This window comes from Bos javanicus, chromosome 18 (genome assembly GCF_032452875.1).
Source record: "Bos javanicus breed banteng chromosome 18, ARS-OSU_banteng_1.0, whole genome shotgun sequence".
Classification (NCBI taxonomy): domain Eukaryota; kingdom Metazoa; phylum Chordata; class Mammalia; order Artiodactyla; family Bovidae; genus Bos; species Bos javanicus.
The window spans coordinates 63,953,047-63,970,552 of record NC_083885.1 but is presented as its reverse complement, the minus strand read 5'-3'; the positions used below and the strand labels follow the sequence as shown (position 1 = coordinate 63,970,552).

The 17,506-nt window shown below is 66.5% G+C and overlaps 1 protein-coding gene and 1 long non-coding RNA gene across 3 annotated transcripts; one reads left to right on the top strand and one right to left on the bottom strand.

Moving 5' to 3' along the window:
* Positions 1–1,057: 1,057 nt before the first annotated feature.
* Positions 1,058–16,903, top strand: ZNF787 (zinc finger protein 787). 2 transcript variants are annotated; one of them, XM_061389452.1, is made up of 3 exons: positions 1,058–1,230; positions 8,651–8,738; positions 15,199–16,903. In XM_061389452.1, the coding sequence occupies exons 2-3, from the start codon at positions 8,660–8,662 to the stop codon at positions 16,272–16,274; spliced, it is 1,155 nt and encodes a 384-aa protein (XP_061245436.1). In that variant the 5' UTR covers positions 1,058–1,230; positions 8,651–8,659; the 3' UTR covers positions 16,275–16,903. The 2 variants fall into 2 exon arrangements, with proteins under 2 accessions (XP_061245436.1, XP_061245435.1); XM_061389451.1 differs by lacking the exon at positions 1,058–1,230 and adding an exon at positions 1,468–1,755.
* Positions 11,805–14,229, bottom strand: LOC133231161 (uncharacterized). The gene is made up of 2 exons (XR_009731062.1): positions 13,576–14,229; positions 11,805–13,275 (listed from the first exon to the last, which is right to left on the bottom strand). It is a non-coding gene; the product is annotated as an uncharacterized LOC133231161 (long non-coding RNA).
* Positions 16,904–17,506: the final 603 nt, after the last annotated feature.

Here is a 17,506-nt window from a genome sequence, read left to right as displayed (position 1 = left end):
CTCTGTCCATCCAGGCTCCTCGGTCCATGGGATTTCCCAGGCAAGACCAGTGGGTTGGTTGCCATTTCTCTCTCCAGGCATCTTCCTGACCCAGGGATCAAACCTTCCTCTGTTACACCACCTGTTACGCTCAGGTGACAGCCAGCCAACTGTAGACCCAGAAAGGGATCAGAGGGACTCAGCCTGCGAGGACACTGTGGTGGAAGTTATTTAAAAAGCATGTATTTATTAACAGAAACAGGTAAGCTCACAAAGCGCCCTCCTCTCCAGAGAGGAGGAAGTGAATCCCTGGACGTTATGATCAACCTTCAGTGACAGGAGGCAGTTTGCAAAGGCACTGCTCAATGCAGGAATTGGGAGCCCGATTCCACGAGTTCGAGCCCAGGACCCGCATCCTCGGTGTGTGGCTTTGGCCAGGTGCCTTGACCTTTCTATTCCTCGTTATCTGCAAAACGGCACTGGATTATCCACAAACTACTTAATGTACCTAAAGCCCCTGGAGGCAGGCGCACAATGTGTTACTGTCGCTCTAGAAGGGAGGACCCCGGCTCAAGCGGGCGCTGGGAGGAGCCTGAAGCGATCAGTCCAGTAAAGAAGGGACCAGGGTGGCAGACGAGAGAGCCCTCCGGGCGCACGGGCTCCGGCCGCCGCGGGCGGCGCCGGCATGGAACGGGTTACAACGATAGAGACGACCGGCGGACCCGGGGTAGCTGAGCGGCCCTGGCCGCCACCCTCCACGACGCCTACCGCGCGACCGCGCAGGCGCGAGAGCCCGGCGCGGGGGCGGGGGGCACCTCCCTGGGCACCCGGAAGTCTCCGCCTAACGGGCCGAGCCCGCTCCTCCTGGCCTGGAAGGGGGCGGGGCGCGAAGCCCCTCGTCGCGCAGCGCCATAGAGCGTGGCCGGAGGACCCGTGTCCTAGACGCGTCCGGAAGTGCCACCCTGGGACGCCCGCTCCGCACCATAGAGCTGGGGGGGGGGCCCCGCGGCAGCTAGGGGGGGGTCGCCGGACTCGCCTTCCTAGAGAGGCGAGGACGGGGTGGAGGCTGGAAGGGGGGTAGGGAGGGGAGGGGGGGAGCGGCGCGGGCGGAAGCGGCCAGGAAGGTCACTTCCGGCCTGGGCGCCCGTCCCCCTGACCCCAGGGTCTGAGTCGCCGCTGCCGCCGCTGCCACCATCCGCGAGGGAGGAGAGAGGAGGAGGAGTGCGGCGCGGCGGCCCCGGGACCGAGGAGGTGAGGGGAGGGCGCGGGGGCGGGGGCCGTGCGCCCGGGGCCGGGTGGGCGCGCGCCTCAGGGCGCCGGGCTGCGGCCGGGGGGGCGGGCGGGGAGGCGGGCGGCGAGCGCGACTGGGCAGGCGAGTGCGCGTGCGCGCCGCGGGGGGCGGGGGCGTGAGTGAGCGCGCGGCCGCTGACGCGGGGCGGGGCGCGCGCGCCGGGACGGGAGCGCGCACCACGCCCGGGGGCGCGCCCGAGGCGGGCGCGCGCAGCGCGGGCTCGCCGGTGGGGCCGCCGTGTCGCCCCCACCCCCACCCCAGCCTTCCCGGCCGCTCGTGGCCGGAAGTGGTGGCGACTCCCGGGGGAAGTTGAGGCCCCGGTGGGGGAGGCGGCGCGCGCGGGCCCAGCCGGCCTGACCGGAAACGGCGGCCCCCGGGGGACCGGTGGCGGCCCCTGGCCTGCCCGCTCCCCTTTCCCCCCTTTTCAAAGGAGCCAGATCCCGTTGCCGCCCCGGGCGCGCTGCGTGCGGCCTTTGATCCGGCCGGTAATTACGGGCATTCCGGCCGGCGGGAGGCTCATTCATTCGCCCGGGCGCGGGCGGCGGGCAGGAAGCGCGTGCGCTGGAGGGGAAATGTTAGGCCAAGGTCAGGCACCGCGTGGCCCGCGGGGCAGGGCGAGGCCGGCGGCCGGGCCCGATGGCCACCCCGAGGCCTCCCGGGCGCCGCATAGCGCCCTTGAGCCCCTGTTCGCGGCCCGGCCATAAAGGGGAGCACCCCAGTTCGTGGAAACGGGTGCCCCTGGGGCACAGGCCAGCCAGGGATGGCGTGATCAGACGGAAAAGTGAGCCACGGCGAGTGTGGACAGAGACTCTTGCGGGCCCATTGGTTGGCACGAGGACAGGGAGATGAAGCAGGCCCGCTGTGCGCGTGGAAGAGCTGGACCGGGCCCATGCGCCTCCTCACCTCCACACTCCTGTCCTCACCCAGGGGACCAGGGAGGGCGCCCCAGCCCCAGTCCAGAGGGGCACTGTAGGAAGGGACTGACTTGGTCTGTGTGCTCCGCGTGGTTCCTGGTGCCTGGACCTGTCTTAGGGATCCAGGGTTAGGATCCAGCTGGGGGTTGGGCCTGCCCTTGCTCCCGGGGAAGCCCGGTTACTGTGGCTTATCTCTTCCCTAAGAACTTAAGCCTCTTTGGCTCAGCTGGCATTCACCCTCTGCCTCTGCAGGCAGGCCCTCCGGCCTGAGCCCCAGAACATTCAGATCTGATTCCTTCTTGTGTTGTCTCTTGTCTTAGCCTCTTACTCCTGGAGGTCTTGGAGTCTAACCCCCGCAGGCCGAGCTAGAGAACTGGAAGGATTCGGCCCAGGGTGGCCCCGGGCGTCAGGTGGCACTGCTGCTTGTTAGCCCTGGGCTCTGGGGTCAGACAGACTGGTTTCAGGTCCCAGCTCCACGTTCATCATCACCTTTCTGACCTCACAGCACAAGGCATTTTTCAGTTTCTACTAGTGAAAAAGAGGGGCTGTACTAATGGCGTTGACCTTGGTAGGAAGGCTCCCAATGCTCTCCTTTTGGAGCCAGCGCACAGCTCTCAGAAGTGGGTGTGAAGCGGGTGCAGAGGCCTCAGGCCGGCCTGGCATTCCCGGGCTCCGTCTCTTCCAGCCCCGTGACCTTGGACCTGCCGCTTCCCCTTTCCCAGGCTCAGTTCCTCCTCAGGCCCCCATGACCCAGAGCACGGTCCACCATCCCTGGGTGAGCCTCGTCCATCAACGCAGCTGCCAGCCCCACCTGGTGTTGGGCCTGGGACACAGTGGTCCTGGTGCGGTGCTCCGCTAGGGGTGGGGCAGGACGGTGCAGTAGTGGAGAGGCTCGGACGCCCCAGGCAGGGGCTGGGGGTTGCCAGGCTAGCCGGGAGCTGGAGGAGCCCGGGGGAGATGTCTCGAGTCTCACAGGACAGAGGAGCTGGCCGAGAGGCCCCGGGGACCTGAGGGGGGCCTGAGTCCTGGGCTAGTGGCGGCGGTCTTGGTCTTAACCTCCAGTCTCTGCCTGGCTGCCCTGGGTCTTGGGTGGTCCTTTCTGGGCACTCCTGGGCTCAAACTCCCCCAGCCCTGACCCTGGACATGTGTCCTGCAGCGCCCCCAGCTGGCCGAGGCTGTGCCTGGGACCCCGCTGTGGCCCTGGCCTCCTTGTGGAGGCAGACTGCAGCCAGGAGCCTGGCACGTACCGCAGAGGCCCCAGGGTGGGGGTGGTCACCCCACTCAGCGGTGGGCTGAGCCCCCTGCACTGGTGCAGGGTTGGCGGGAGTCCAGAGCCTGGCCTTTACCAGAGCTGCCGCCTCCGCTGGCTTCTTTTGGCCAGGCTTGGGTTCTGGGGAGATGGAGGCTGTTCTGGAGGTCTCTGAGGTATCCGTTGGTTTGGGGTTAGGGGACTTGGATACCCCCCATGGGGTGGGGCCGATGACTGGCTCGGAGACGCAGAGCTGGCGCCTGTTTTCAGGTGTGACTCTCGGTCCGTGTGTTAGGAGGCCTCCCTGCCCCAGTTGCGGGGGGTTGCTTGTCTCTCCAGCGGGGCCAGCAGCCCTGTCCTGGTGGCAGAGAGGGCGCCTCTCACCACTGCGCTGCCCCCCGGCTGAGCCGGCTGCTCCTGGGGTCCACCTTGGTGTGGGGGTCTCCTTGCTCTGCCTGCCTGATTGTTGGGCCCACAGAACACTGGCCTCTCTTTGCCAAATGGGGGCTCCTGTGCGGGCTGCCTCGTCACGAGTGATGCTGGGGACCCACACGTGGTCCAGCCTGGAGGCGCAGGGTCAGGCCGGCCAGGACGTCCTGACTCCCTGGGCTGGAGGAGTTTGCCGTCTGCTGAGGTGTGTGTGGACACATAGGGTGGAGGAAGTCAGGGAGAGCCTCCCAGGGATGTGGGCTTGGCTGTAATCCGGAGTAAAGGGAGCCGGTACTGGTGTTCTTGGCGGAGGGGAGGACTGGCCTTGGAGGCTGGGCCGCGGGTGTGTCCCGAGGCCCTGGGAGGTTGGGTCAGCCCTGGACGGGTCTGAACTGGGCTCCAGAGGCCTGTCCACGTTCCCTGGGCGCCCAGCTCCTTGTGGAGCGCGGCCGTTCCTCTCATGATCTGGATGCCAAGCCCTTGAAGACGAGGCGCGGGGTGGAGCATCCGCCCCGGATGGCGTGGCTGGGGGTGAGGCCGACTCCACCCTGGCCACCCACCCACCAGCCCAGCGAGGGCAGCCTCCCATCCCCTTAGTGGCTGTGGGGATCAGGTGGTGCCCACGCTGTGTCCAGTCCTCGGTGTTGTTGTTTGGTCTTGTGTGGGGAGAAGGGACAGTGGAGCTGAGGGAAGGGAGGAGTCTGGGAAGGCTTCCTGGGGGAGGTGCTGTGTTCTCTGGGCTCTGGCGGCAGGTCTCCAGGGAGCAGACAGGGGCGGGGGCAAGGAGGAAAGAAGTATCCTGCAGATACCAGCCAGGACAGCCCAGCGCCCCCAGAGGGAGCGGAGTCTGGCCCATCGCCCGGTCAAGGGGTGACAACCAGCAATGGCCCACGTGTGCAGCTGTGTTTTTCTGGCCTGAAGAGTATTTTGTTGTTTTAAGGAATCTTCACTTATTTACCAGCATTTAAGGGCAGACGTGTGGGAAGCTCTAGGAAGGCTGGTGGTGGCCGGGCACTGGAGAGCAGACCCCTGGAAGGCCAGAAGGTGCCCGGCACGTGTGATGTGGGGCAGGGCTCCCAGGAGGAAGTGCGTCTGCGGGCTGACCTGGCAGACGCCGCCCGGGTCTGGAGTTTGGACCTAGTGCAAGGGTCGTGTGTGGGGGTAGTTCAGGTAGGGGGGTGGTGGGACTGAGCTGCCCTTAATAAAACAGACAGCAGCTCCCCTGTGAGGTGGTTGCCGTGCAGACAGGTCACCCTCTTACAGCTCACAGTGACCACGTGCACAGGGACGTGCCCCTGGGGACCACAGGCCCGAGTCCTGTCTGGGTCTGCCCGTCCTGACTTCTTGGGCAAGCGGAGTCACCGAGGTCTCCCCTCCGAGACCAGCGCTTCCTCTTCCTGCTCCTCCAGCTGCCACGGGCTGCACGCGCGTCCATCACCGGTGACAGCCGTTTGGGCTGTCTCCACGCGCGGCTCTTGTGACTTGTGCTTCCGCAAACACGCGCGTGTAAACTGTCGTGCGGACGTGTTTTCACTCCTCTTGGGTTCATGGCTGGAAGGCCCTGCTTCTCCGCAGGCGTGCGCGTGCTTTCTGTGGTCATCGTGTCCGGCTGGCGCGCCTGCTCTGGGGTCTGTCTGTGGTCTTGACGCCACGCGGAGCATGTATCTCTTCGTGTGCTTGCCAGTTCCTTGCGTGTCGTTTTGGAGAAGTGTCTCTTCCCATCCTCTGCCCCCTTTCAGTCGACTGATTTGTTTGAACCTAGTGCCTGGAAAAGATGAACCGGTCCGTGGTGTGGGGAGCAGATTTGGAGAGGGCTTGGAGGGTGCAGGCCCCGGGGGTGGGAGTTGGGAGAGGGTGGTGAGGGTGGGTGCAGGGCCCTCCCAGGGTGGAGGCCGAGAGGTAGCCACTGGGCTTCGGTGGCCTCGAGGCTGGGACGGGGGCTGGGGAAGAATGGCCGGGGAGGAGCCAGGGGTCCCAGCTAAGGCCTGAGGGCAGCCCAGGAACAGAGAGGCACGTGGGGCGGGTGGGACGGAGAAGCGAGGGGACAGCCGGGGCAGCTGTCTCCAGCAGCGGGAACCCTGGGCAGGCGCCGGAGCAGGGCCGGCCGGAGGAGGCGGCGAGATTGGCAGCGGAACAAAGAGCCGGCGGGTAATTGGTGGGCAGGCATCCAGTGCAGGTGGGTGGGTCTAATAACAACAATAATAATAATTTGTCTCGCAGGCCCTGCCGGCTCCCAGGCTAATTGGATCGCTGCAGGGCCCCGCGGGGGTGGGCCTTCGTCTCTGTGGAGTGGGTGGGGGTCAGAGTGGGGCGGCCGGGCCTGACAGGTGTGCCGGGCCGTGGAGCGTCTGGGGGGCGGGGAGGGCAGGACCCACCACCTTCAGCCTCCAGAGACATCAGGTTCCACAGTCGGGCTGGCGCGGGAATCACCCCACTTCCCCCAGGGAGCCGCCGGGTCAGGGGCTGCCCCAGCCCCCAGCTCTGGGTGGGAGGGCTGTGGCTTCCCCCTCCCCCCAGGTCCCAGGGTTGGACCCCAAGGCCCCGGGGCTCGGGGCAACACAGGAGCCCGAGTGGCCGCAGTGGAGGAGCACACGAGTGGCCGGGGCGACTCTCCAGTGCACGCCGTTGGCCCTTCACAGGGATCCAGGGAGTCTCCCAGGGCGCGCTCCGGCTCCTCCCCACCCCCAACCCCGGGCTCCTGGGGTCCCTGCTGTGTGAGGCCGCGGTGGGGGCACAGGGCCCGGCCCCCGAGCCAGAGCGGCCCCCACGAGAGGCCCAGCAGGTGGATGCCAGGGTGTTTACCCGGTGGCTGGCTTTAAGTCTCCCTTTCTGGGGGGGCGGGGAGGGGGGTCACCGCCCTCTGCTCAGGCCAAAAGCAGAATGCAGAGCAGACTGCCCCGGGGCCCGGGTGTGCCGTGCGCCAGGTGGAGAGCCCGTGGGCCCAGAAGTCAGCCAGAGAAGCTGCCGCCTGTGGGGCCCAGTCAGGGCTTCCTGCCAGGTTCCGAGTTCCATCCGACCGACCCCGCCCCCTCCGCTGCGGGCTCTGCCTTGGGCTCCTCCAGGCGTTTCCCAGGGCGCCCTGCGTGGCCGGCGCTTCCCCGAATCGTGGCAACCCTGTGCCCTAGCCTCCGGGTCTCAGACTCTGACCTGCCGCTGGTCAGCCTCGCTGAGGGTCTGTGTGGACACCTCGATCCCACTTAGACCCAGTGAAAAGCGCCCTTCGTTGGACGGCAGCTCCCAGGAGGATCATCGTGTGTGCACCCCCGCCCCCACTCTGTTCCAGTCTGTCGAGGGGCCTTACCCTGCCCTCCTCTGCCCTCCTGGGGCTTCCAGCTGGACTGACTGAGGCGATCAGCAGGAGACCAGATGGATTCTGTTAAGCACCAGCTCGGGAAAACCCGAGTGACAGGGCGGGGCGCCAGCGGGGGTCTGCGTGCTGGGGGGTAGCCTGGGCTGCGGTGGGGGAGACAAAGGAAGGTCATGTCTGCAGGTTCCCCGCCCTCTGGGGCGTTGTTCCCTCCTGGTGCGGGACCCTCTATCGCGGGGGACTTGCCTCCTCCTCTCGGGGAGTCATGGGTTCAGAGGAGCTCCTTGCACCAGGAGCTGGGTGTGGGCGGGGGTCCTGCAGTTCAAGGCCCGCTCCCCGCCCGCCATGGGAATCAGGTGGTGTCTCCCTCACTCCCTGAGCTGCCCCGTCTGGGGGTGTGGGGACCTCTGGCCTCGGGGCAAGCTGCCCAAAACCTCCCTGTCCTGCGTCCCTTCCCCTGGAGCCTGTGGACACCCTGAGGAGGATGGAGGGCCCCCGCCTTCTCAGTGCAGGAAGCGGGCGGAGGTGGATGCTGGCCGGGAAGGCCCTGCTTGCTTGACTTGGACGCAGTTATTCCGGCCCCACAGGTGGCCGCCCAGCAGATAGGTGTGGATCAGAAGTCTCGCCGAGCGGCCCCTCCTGCCCCTGCCGCTCCTGTTTCTCTTTTACTCGTTTCTGACACGGATGGTGCTTGAGTCAGGGCCTGCACACATGTCTTAGTCTGTTTACGGACTCACTGGGACATAAGCCACCCTCGTGAGAGGGACAGTCCACTGGGTGTCACAGAGTTCGGCAGCCACTGCCACCGTCTCGTCCCAGAACATTTCATCACTCAGAGAAGCCCCGTGCCCACACGTGGGCGCTCCGCCAATCCCCGGCCTGGCAGCCTGGCCTCAGCCGGATCTTCCATGGCCTGCTCCGCTCCCCTCGCTGCCTCTGCGCAGCGCTGCTGTGAAGGCGGCCTCAGAGTGGGATTCTGGGGCTGCGTGGGCTGAGCCCCTGTGGTCGGCCTGCTAGGCTGTTCTCACGGCGGCCGTCCTGGTTGGCATGCCCGACCGCCCTGTACCCGGACTGTGGGGTGGTACCCGCTCGGCTCCGGCCGTCTGTCCTGTGGGGTCTGGGGTGGAAGGGTCTGGCGGCCCGTGTGTCGGCGTTCAGCGGGCTGCCTTCCGGACCTGGAGCCTCCACGCTACTCAGGCAGTTCCTGGGCGTCGCTCACCGTCAGCAGCGCCTGCTGTGTCCGGGGGTCTCGGGGTGGCGTGTCCCCGGGCCACCAGCTTCCTGGGAACCCCGTGGCCCCCACGCCCCCACCCCTCCACTCGGGGCAGTCGCCCTGGGAAGGCGGCTGGGGTCCCCAGCTCGGGCTGAGCGCTGCCCGCATCTGTCTTGTGGCCGTCCAGCCGGGGGGCGGAGGGTGCAGCTCGGGCCCCTGCGTGCGCTCTGGCGTCCTGTGAACCCTCTCCTTGTCTCCCCTCCGACAGGGCCCAGACATGGAGCTGCGGGAAGAGGCCTGGTCTCCGGGGCCGCTGGACTCCGAGGACCAGCAGATGGCTAGTCACGAGAACCCAGGTGAGGGGCCTTGGGCTTCTCCCGGCTGACCTCGCGCCCTGCCCGCCTCCTGGAGGCTCGGGGTCCTACCCCGCCTCCCAGGCCCAGCCAGCCGCCTCCCGGGCCTGGTGGGGTCTCCGTGGCCCCCCAGCTGGGAGCCTTTGGGGGCAGCCCCCTCGGCTGCCGCGGGTGGGGGCTCCTCAGCCTGGGGAGGGCCCGGGGGCTGGGGGCCAGGAGGACACAGGGCGTCCGGGTGGGCCTGGGTCCTCCCGGGTTTTCATCTTCATTTAAGACATGGGCAGCCTGCCTTATTTAATAAAGCGTTACCTGGCTTGAGTAACCCCCTCTGTGAGCCCCCGGGGATGAGGCTTCGCGTGCTGAGGCCGGGCCACAGCCTCGCCAGCCCCCACCCTCGGGGAGCCGTGGCCCATCTCCCCGGCCCCGGGCTTCCGTGCAGGGCGCCTGTGAAATAAAGTGTGAAGCGCTCTGTGCTGCTGTTGATGCGTCTTCGTGCGTCCCGGCCGGCGTCCATGACCTCTCACTGTGAGGGCTCTAGGCCTGGGGGAACAGACCCTGCCCTACAGGGAGGGCCCAGGCCCTCCTTCACCACGGCGCCCCCCCTCCCTGTTTTTTTACCGCTTTAAAGTAAGATTAACCTTACAGTTGGTTTCCTTCTGGAAACTTCCAGCCCGACAGTGTGGTGGCCGCATGTCGCGCTGCCTGGCCCCAGCAGTGAACCACACTGGGTGGGCCTACACTGCCTGTGCCCGTTTCTTGGAGGATTTCAAAAAGCATCCCCACGTGTCGCAGCGGCTCACCCATAAATTCTCCGCGAGCAGCAAACGCTCATCTCAGCTGACGGACTCAGCGTTTCCCCTGACTGTCCTCTGCCCCCAGCCGCCTCCGGAAGGCGGTTTACCTCGGAGCCCAGAGTTCTGACTGTGCACGCTGTCCACTCAGGCGCTCTCCTGGGCAGACCTTGAAGGGCAGGTGGGCTCTCACCTCTGTTCTGCCCAGTGGTCTGCTCGGGCCTCCACCCTGTGACCCCCTGCGCGCTTCCCAGCTGCTCTGCTCCCCCTTGTCGGCACCCCTGTGGGCCCCTCCCGTGAGGGGCAGTGTGGGACCCCTGCCCTGAGACCGCTGGTGCGGTGGGGAGGGCCGAGGGGCCCCGGGGGCAGGGCTGTGAGCCCGGGGCATGGGACGGTGGGGCCACCAGGAGCCAGGGCTGGGGCTGGGCTGGACTGTCTGCAGGCTGCAGCCAGGTCTGTGCTGACCACCTCACGGGCGCACTGACCGCGCACGCCCCCCCCAGACCCCGGGGGAGGGGGGGAGCCGGCAGGGGTGCGGTGTGAGAGCTGGCCAGGTCTTCCACGTGGGCACTCAGAGAGAGGTCCTCTGAACACGGATCGTAGGTGAAGAGAAGGCCTGACTGAGGCGGGGAGGAGTCTTCAGCCAGTGGGTTAGAGATAACCCTCCAGGGCCAGGGACCCAGCCTCACACGGTCAGGCCCGCCTCTCCTATCTCAGTGCCACTAGCATCACCCCGCAGAGTCCCCTGAAATGCTCTGCCTGAGCTGGGGCAACAGCAGACCCTGCGTGAAAAGACAGCAACCTCACCCAGGCAAGACCCACGTGCCCTGGCACAGCCCCGAGCACAGGGGGATGGGGACGAGCCAATGGCCCTCGTAGTGTTAGGGGGCGGGGAGCTGGCCACCAGGCTGCCCTCGGGGGTCACTGTGGGCAGCAGCCGCAGCGGGTGTTCCATGCAGAGCAGCAGCGGGGTGCACAGACTGCCTGGGCCCGCGGCTTCCTGTGTCCAGGGAAAGCACCCGCCATGGAGGCCCCAGGCAGGGCAGGGTCTGCACGGAGGGGCTTCAGGGTCCAGTGGGGACTGCAGTGGGGAGGGGAAGGTACTGACCAAATGGGGTGGCGGCAGAGCGAGGGTCCCTGGGAGAGCAGGTCACACACGCGGCAGAGGACCCTCGAGGAGCTGAAAACACTGCCCAGAATGTAGCCGCCTGCGAATTCAGGGAAGTGGACGTCCAGAGATGGGCAGACAGGGAACTAAAGTTCTGTTCTGCTGACCCCACCCCGCAGGAGCTACTAGAATAAGAGAAAGGGGCCGAGGAGGGTGTCCTCAGATGCGGAGGCTGCGGTGTGTCAGAGGTGCACAACCAGACAGGCGGGACTGTGCGGAGGGGCTTGGAAGAACAAGACCAGGACCGCGCGGCCCAGGGGCAGAGCTCAGCAGACAGCCAGAAACACAGACAAAGCCATTTCAAGACAAAGATGGAGCAGCTGAAGACCAAGTAAAAGTAGTGAGTGCATCGTTCCCTGAGAAAACCTGAAGGTGAAAAGGAGGAAGGTTGTAAAATCAAAAAGAAATAAAGATTACAGCAGGGTTTAAAAAAAAAAAAAAGGTACTGAAGTTAGTTAAAGAAAGCCCCAAGAAGACAAAACCCTGTATAAGGAAGAGAACAGTGAAACCTACGCGTCTAGAAAACATTCCTGAAATGGAAAAGTTGGGTGTCGAAAGAGCAAGTCGAAACTCTGAGAACATCCGCTCGGATGGATGGTCTTTGAATCAAGTCGCTGGGCTTGAAGAAGCAGATCCCCCCGGGTACCTGGGGAAAGAGCGGAGGGCCCCAGGCAGAGGAGACGGCATTGCGCTCAGCCAGTCAGTGGCGCCTTCTGCCAGGGCAAAGTGGAGGGCTCCTGTTTCTGATTGTTGGGGGAAGGAAAGGGAGGCCGCGGGTCACATCGTATGGAGAAGCGACCTGCACATTGGAAGGGCGGAGCCAAGCAGACCGGCTCCGCGTGGGCCCTTCCTGGAGATCCGCGGGCAGGGAGCGGGGCCAGGCTGGCTGTGAGGTGGGCGCCCGAGTCCTGAGGAACCTCGCTTGGCCGTGCCGGTGTGTGCACCGCCATCCCGATGCTGGTGCTGTGGTGTCAGCAGCCTGGCACAGACGGCGCCTCTGGGTTCTCTCCTCGCCTTGTGAGGACTGGGGATGCGGGCGTCTAAGGAAGACCGCAGAGAAGGCTACTGGCCTGGATCTGTATGGAAAGTGTCAGTTAGAGCTTACAGGAATTTTACCTTAAAAAAAAAAAAAAAAAGCAGTGATCACTTCCAGATTTGGAGCTTGAAATTGTTTCCTGCTCAGAGAAACCAGAGCGCCCTTGTAGATTGGCCGGCTGCAGGTCTGGGGAAGAAAGTGTGGGTGAGCCTGTGGTGGCAGAGGAGCTGTCAAAGGACCCCCTAGGTCCCATCCGGAGGACTCGGAGCCCCTTCAAGGCTCCCACGCACCACAGCTGGCGGGGTGACAGGCGAGGGGTGCAGCCCACCAGATGTGTGTAAATCCGTGGACTCAGAGTGCAGTGAGGAAAGGGAAGGTTACTTGGTCATGCTGGAGGACAACGGAAGACCGGGCAGATGAGGGAAAATGAGGTTCATTCCGCCGTAAACCCGTGAAATTGACCACTGGGTCCCAACCAGCGGGCGAGGGAGCTTCTCAAAACTACTCCACCTACTAAACGGAATGTGGAGCTGACCACAATCAGTGCAGGACAAATGCCCTGTCACGACGGGGGCGGGGCCCCTCTGTGCCCGCTGTGTGCAGGGGCCGCGCCGTGCATCCCTCCATGATTCCGTAGATGTCTGAGTTCCTGCGTGTCAGTGGCCCTTGATGTCACAGAAACGATACGCCATCACACGAGAGACGATAATCCATGCTTTTAGTGAGAGAACGGGATTGCACCTTCAGAATGACTGACCACAGAACCGGCGGGGCTGGGCCCCCAGCAGCCCACGAGGAGGAGCTGGCAGCCCGCGAGGGTCCAGAGGGCCGCAGGGCTCCGTGAAAAGAAGATTGTCAGGAAAGGCAAGAGACCGGCGAAGCTGTATATTACACAGGACCTAAAAGACTTAGATGAAGTCAAAAGTAAAGGGACCGAACTCATGTCTGGGGATGTGCACTTGGGTGACGGCGTGCAGGAACGCGAGGGGGCAGGAACGCGAGGGGGCGGCTCTTGCACGGCTCTTTGGGCTTGGGGTGGGGGAGGGTGCGTGGGACCGGGCACGGAGGGGCTCCGGTAGGGAGGGCGGACCGGGGGCAGCCGCTGACCATCTTCCTGACCTGGACGGGGTGCAGAGTCGGACTCGGGGGTGCACGAGAGCGCGGGGCCCTGCACCCACTGCAGGAGACCAGAGGTCCGCTGGTTGAGGGGCAGGCCCGCCTCCCGGAGTGAGTAGACACTCCTCCACTGGGCCGTTTAACACCTGCTCGAAAAGTAGTGCCTGTGGTGAAGGCGGCGCAGTGCCGGCCCGGCTCAGCCCCACTATCAGCCCAGCCCTGCGGCGCCCCCCCCCCCCCCCCGCCCGGAGCTTTCTCTCCTGTTTCCCGACCGGCGCTCCGCCCCTCGCCCCCCACCCGCATCCAGGACTGCTGGTTGAGTCCCAGGGGTCTCACAGGTTCAGGTGGGCTATGTTATGTCCGGGTCCTTGCGATGGCAAATGCGCGTCATCGCCGAGTCATGTCTCTGTTGTTAAACTTTAGGGACAACTTGGAAAGCAGAGCGTGTACTTCGGCCTTCCGCCAATAGCAAGCCTACTTCCCATCCCCTCCCTTCCCCACGCCTTAGGACGTCGTGTGCTTATGACTGTTTCTCCTCTTTATCTCCCTTGGCCGCGCTGCGTGGCTTGCTGGATCGCAGGGCCCCGATCAGGGTGGGACTGGGGCCCGCGAGGCAGTGGAGTCCTAACGGTGGCCGCCCCGGAGTTCCCGATTTATGTTGACGTCAAAGTGGAGTGGGCCCCAGGCCATCTCTTCGGAAGCGCCTCCCACCCCGCCCAGGCTTCCTACCGAAGTGATGTCCTGTCCCAGCTCAGGCCCTGTTCCGGTACTCCTCGCGTGGAGCCCTGGTTCTCAAAGCGTCGGTGCTCAGTCACCGGGGGTGGCGCGTGGGGCATCGTCTCCCAGCGCTGCCGGAGCTCAGGGCGGCCACCTGGGATCCGGACTGCGGGCCCCTGGTGCTTCTCCGCCCCCGGGCCGTGTCGCCGCGGGAGGCGGCTCATCTGGCTGGCCCCTCGGTGTCCTCGCTGCGAAGGCCCGAGTCCCCAGCGCCCACCTCGCGGGTCTTAACGCACAGATGCTTACCGAGTGCACGAGGACGTTATCTCGAGGACAGTGTTGGGGCACTTTGTCCCAGGCCGGGTGCTGGAACACGGTCCGACCGCTGGCCCTGTGGGCCTGCAGGCTAGTGAGAGGGGGCGGGAAAACAGAGCTAGGTAGGTTATGGTGGGGTTCACCTTTGAGCGACGCCTTCGCGTGGCACCTGGGGGCGGGGCCGGAGGCTGGTGGGCGGGGTTATTTCCGGGGCGGAACCGAAGCTTGGTGGGCGGAGCTGTGTCCGCGGCCCAGGCCGGAGGCTGGTGGGCGGGGCTATGCCGGGGCGAGGCTGGGTCCGAGTGTGGGCGGGGCTGTGCCCAGGGGTGGAGCCGGAGGCTGGTGGGCGGGGCCGTGTGGGGGGCGAGGCCACGCCTAGGGGGTGGAGCCGGAGGATGGTGGGCGGGGCTGGGCCCGAGCTCTGGCCCCTGGCAGGTGTCTGAGCTGGAGCCCCCTAAATCCGTCTCCATTCTGTAGCTCAGGCCCGAGTCGCACAGGGAAGGCAGATGTCGCCGAGGGTGCACCCAGATCTCGTGGAGCCGCTCATCTCTCCCGGGAGGCCGCCCGGGCGAGGGGCGGTGTAAATGTATTAAGGCTTTGTCGGGCAGTCGGCCCTCGGAGGTGTCCGAGGTGGTGTCCTCGGTTCGCAGGCGCCGGGAACGAGGCCCCGCGCTCCTTTCTTGTCTCCACTGGGCACACAGGGCCCACAGAACCAGGGCCCAGGCTGAGGACGTCTGTGATAGAGGTTGCGGGGTGTGGGGTTGCACCCCCAGTTAGTGGGGGGGGGGTAGTCAGGGCTCTCCTGCAGTGCTCTCATTAACCAGTCCGACCCCCGCAGCCACGGTCGTCTTCCCAGAACCCAAATGTGACACCGTCCTTTCCCGGGCCGAGATGAGAGCCGCCTGGTGCGAGGGTCTCCTGCCTCAGGGATCATTCTGTACTAGGGCCTTACCTAGCCCTCCACGCGCAGCCCCGTTCGATTCTGTTGATTCCTTTAGCAGACATTTCTGGAATCCCCACCAAGTCCCGGGCATTGTTCTGGGTGTGGGGGAAACGGCTGTGAAGGAAGGCGAAGCCCTAGGGGATGGTTATGGAGTGTTTGGTAAAACGCAGGAAACTGGGGGGTGTGGGGATGGGGATTGAGCGAGCACGTCTGCCCGGGGCAGGCCTGGCAGCTGCAGGCCCGGTTCTCGGCGCTCCGAGGTGCCGCCCCCGGCCTGGTGGAGGGGAGCCGGTTCCCGAGGCCTCGCAGCGCGGCAGGGAAGCAGCCCCAGCCGCCCTCCGCGGGCTCTCTGACGTCCTCTCCCCGCTTCCTTGCAGTGGACATCCTCATCATGGATGACGACGACGTCCCCAGCTGGCCCCCGACCAAGCTGTCCCCTTCCCCATCGGCGGCCCCCGCCGGCCCTCCGCCCCGGCCGCGGCCGCCCGCGCCCTACATCTGCAACGAGTGCGGCAAGAGCTTCAGCCACTGGTCCAAGCTGACGCGGCACCAGCGCACGCACACTGGCGAGCGGCCCAACGCCTGCGCCGACTGCGGCAAGACCTTCTCGCAGAGCTCGCACCTGGTGCAGCACCGGCGCATCCACACGGGCGAGAAGCCCTATGCCTGCTCTGAGTGCGGCAAGCGCTTCAGCTGGAGCTCCAACCTCATGCAGCACCAGCGCATCCACACGGGCGAGAAGCCCTACGCCTGCCCCGATTGCGGCCGCAGCTTCACGCAGAGCAAGAGCCTGGCCAAGCACCGGCGCTCGCACAGCGGCCTCAAGCCCTTCGTGTGCCCGCGCTGTGGCCGCGGCTTCAGCCAGCCCAAGAGCCTGGCGCGCCACCTGCGGCTGCACCCCGAGCTGTCCGGGCCGGGCGTGGCGGCCAAGGTGCTAGCGGCCAGCGTGCGCCGGGCCAAGGCGCCCGAGGAGGCGGCAGCGGCGGACGGCGAGATCGCCATCCCGGTGGGCGACGGCGAGGGCATCATCGTGGTGGGCGCGCCGGGCGAGGGGGCGGCGGCGGCTGCAGCCATGGCGAGCACGGGGGCCAGGGCGCCGGGACCCCGCTCGCGGCGCGCCCCGGCCCCCAAGCCGTACGTGTGTGTGGAGTGCGGGAAGGGCTTCGGGCACGGGGCCGGGCTGCTGGCCCACCAGCGCGCCCAGCACGGGGACGGGCTGGGAGCAGCGGGGGGTGAGGAGCCGGCGCACATCTGCGTGGAGTGCGGCGAGGGCTTCGTGCAGGGCGCGGCGCTGCGCCGGCACAAGAAGGTGCACGCCGTGGGCGCGCCCTCGGTCTGCAGCCACTGCGGACAGAACTACTACCGGGCGGGCGGGGACGACGACGACGAGGACGACGACGAGGAGGCGGCGGGCGGGCGGTGCAGCGAGTGCCGCGGCGGGGAGGGCCGGTAGGGGCGGCGGCCCGGGGGGGCGGGGCCCCTCGGGCTGGGCGGGAACGACGGCGCGGGACCCAGAGGCTGGGGCGAAACGGACAGAGGGGCGTCCCGGGGGTGCGGCGGGCCTGGGGCGGGGCGCGCGGAGCGCCCACCAGGTCGCCCGGCCCCTCCCCGCGCCCGCCGCTCGGCCTGGCTTGGCCCCGTCGGTTCTCGGCCAAGCCCGAATCGAGACGTTGGGTGGGAACTAGAGAGACCAAGACGCGACGAAACCCATGAGCGGAAGACCATTCGCCCTCTTTCCTTTCCCTCGCCGAAAGGGCTGCTGCGAGAACGGCGAGCCGTGCACCCTTTACCCTCGGAGGGGCCCCAGCAGGAAGGGAGAGAGGGTCCTTTTACCCTTTAGAATTTTCTTTTAATCACACTGCCTCCTGCCCCCGCCCGCCTGTTATTTTCTTCCCCTTCGCGGTCCCAGCCTTTCTCCTCTCCCTGCCCTCCCCCACCCCGCCGGGTCTGGGGTCGCGGAGGCGTGCGGAGCAGAGCGCCCGCGTCCCGGGCGACCCCGCGGACAGCGGGTCCCGGCTCATCCCAGGCCTGGGCGCGGCGGGAAGAGGGCTCGGGGGCAATAAATCGCACTATCCGATCGTCCCTCCTGTGCGTGGTTCTTGAGTCCGGGGAAACGGAGGGCCCCGCACCCGGGCAGCTGCTGCTGGGTGCGTGGGTGGGGGGCACCGGCCAGGCCGGAGGAGAGAGGCCGACATCGGCCCAGGCCGCGCGCGTACCCGGGTGCTCCCTGGAGAATGTCCTGGGAGAGTGACCGGCCGGCTCCGGCAGCGGGCTCTGGGTCCCCGCGTGAGCGGCGTCCTCAATCCGGGAGGACGGGCAGGCCAGAGAGGACCTGGGGCGGGTGTTCCGAGCGAGGCCCGCCCACCGCTGCTTTTAAAAGGACTCCGGCGGCCGGGGCCGGGGGGCGGGGCGGGGCTGAACAGGCCGTGCCTCTCCTCGCGGTGGCGGGCAGCTCTCCCCCGCGCTGCCAAGGACCCCAGGCTCCCGTCTCCACCAGCCCCGGCGGCCCCGCCTGCGTGCAGCGTCTTGGAAGACTTGTCCTGCACCTTGTAGCTGTGTCCCGTCCTCACATCCACTGGGGGAGCAGGGGACAGCCACGGTGTCACAGGTCACCGTAGAGGAGTGCCTGTCTCAACTTCCCAGCGACAGAATTACTGCCTCTAGGAAGAAGCTGGACTCTGGTGG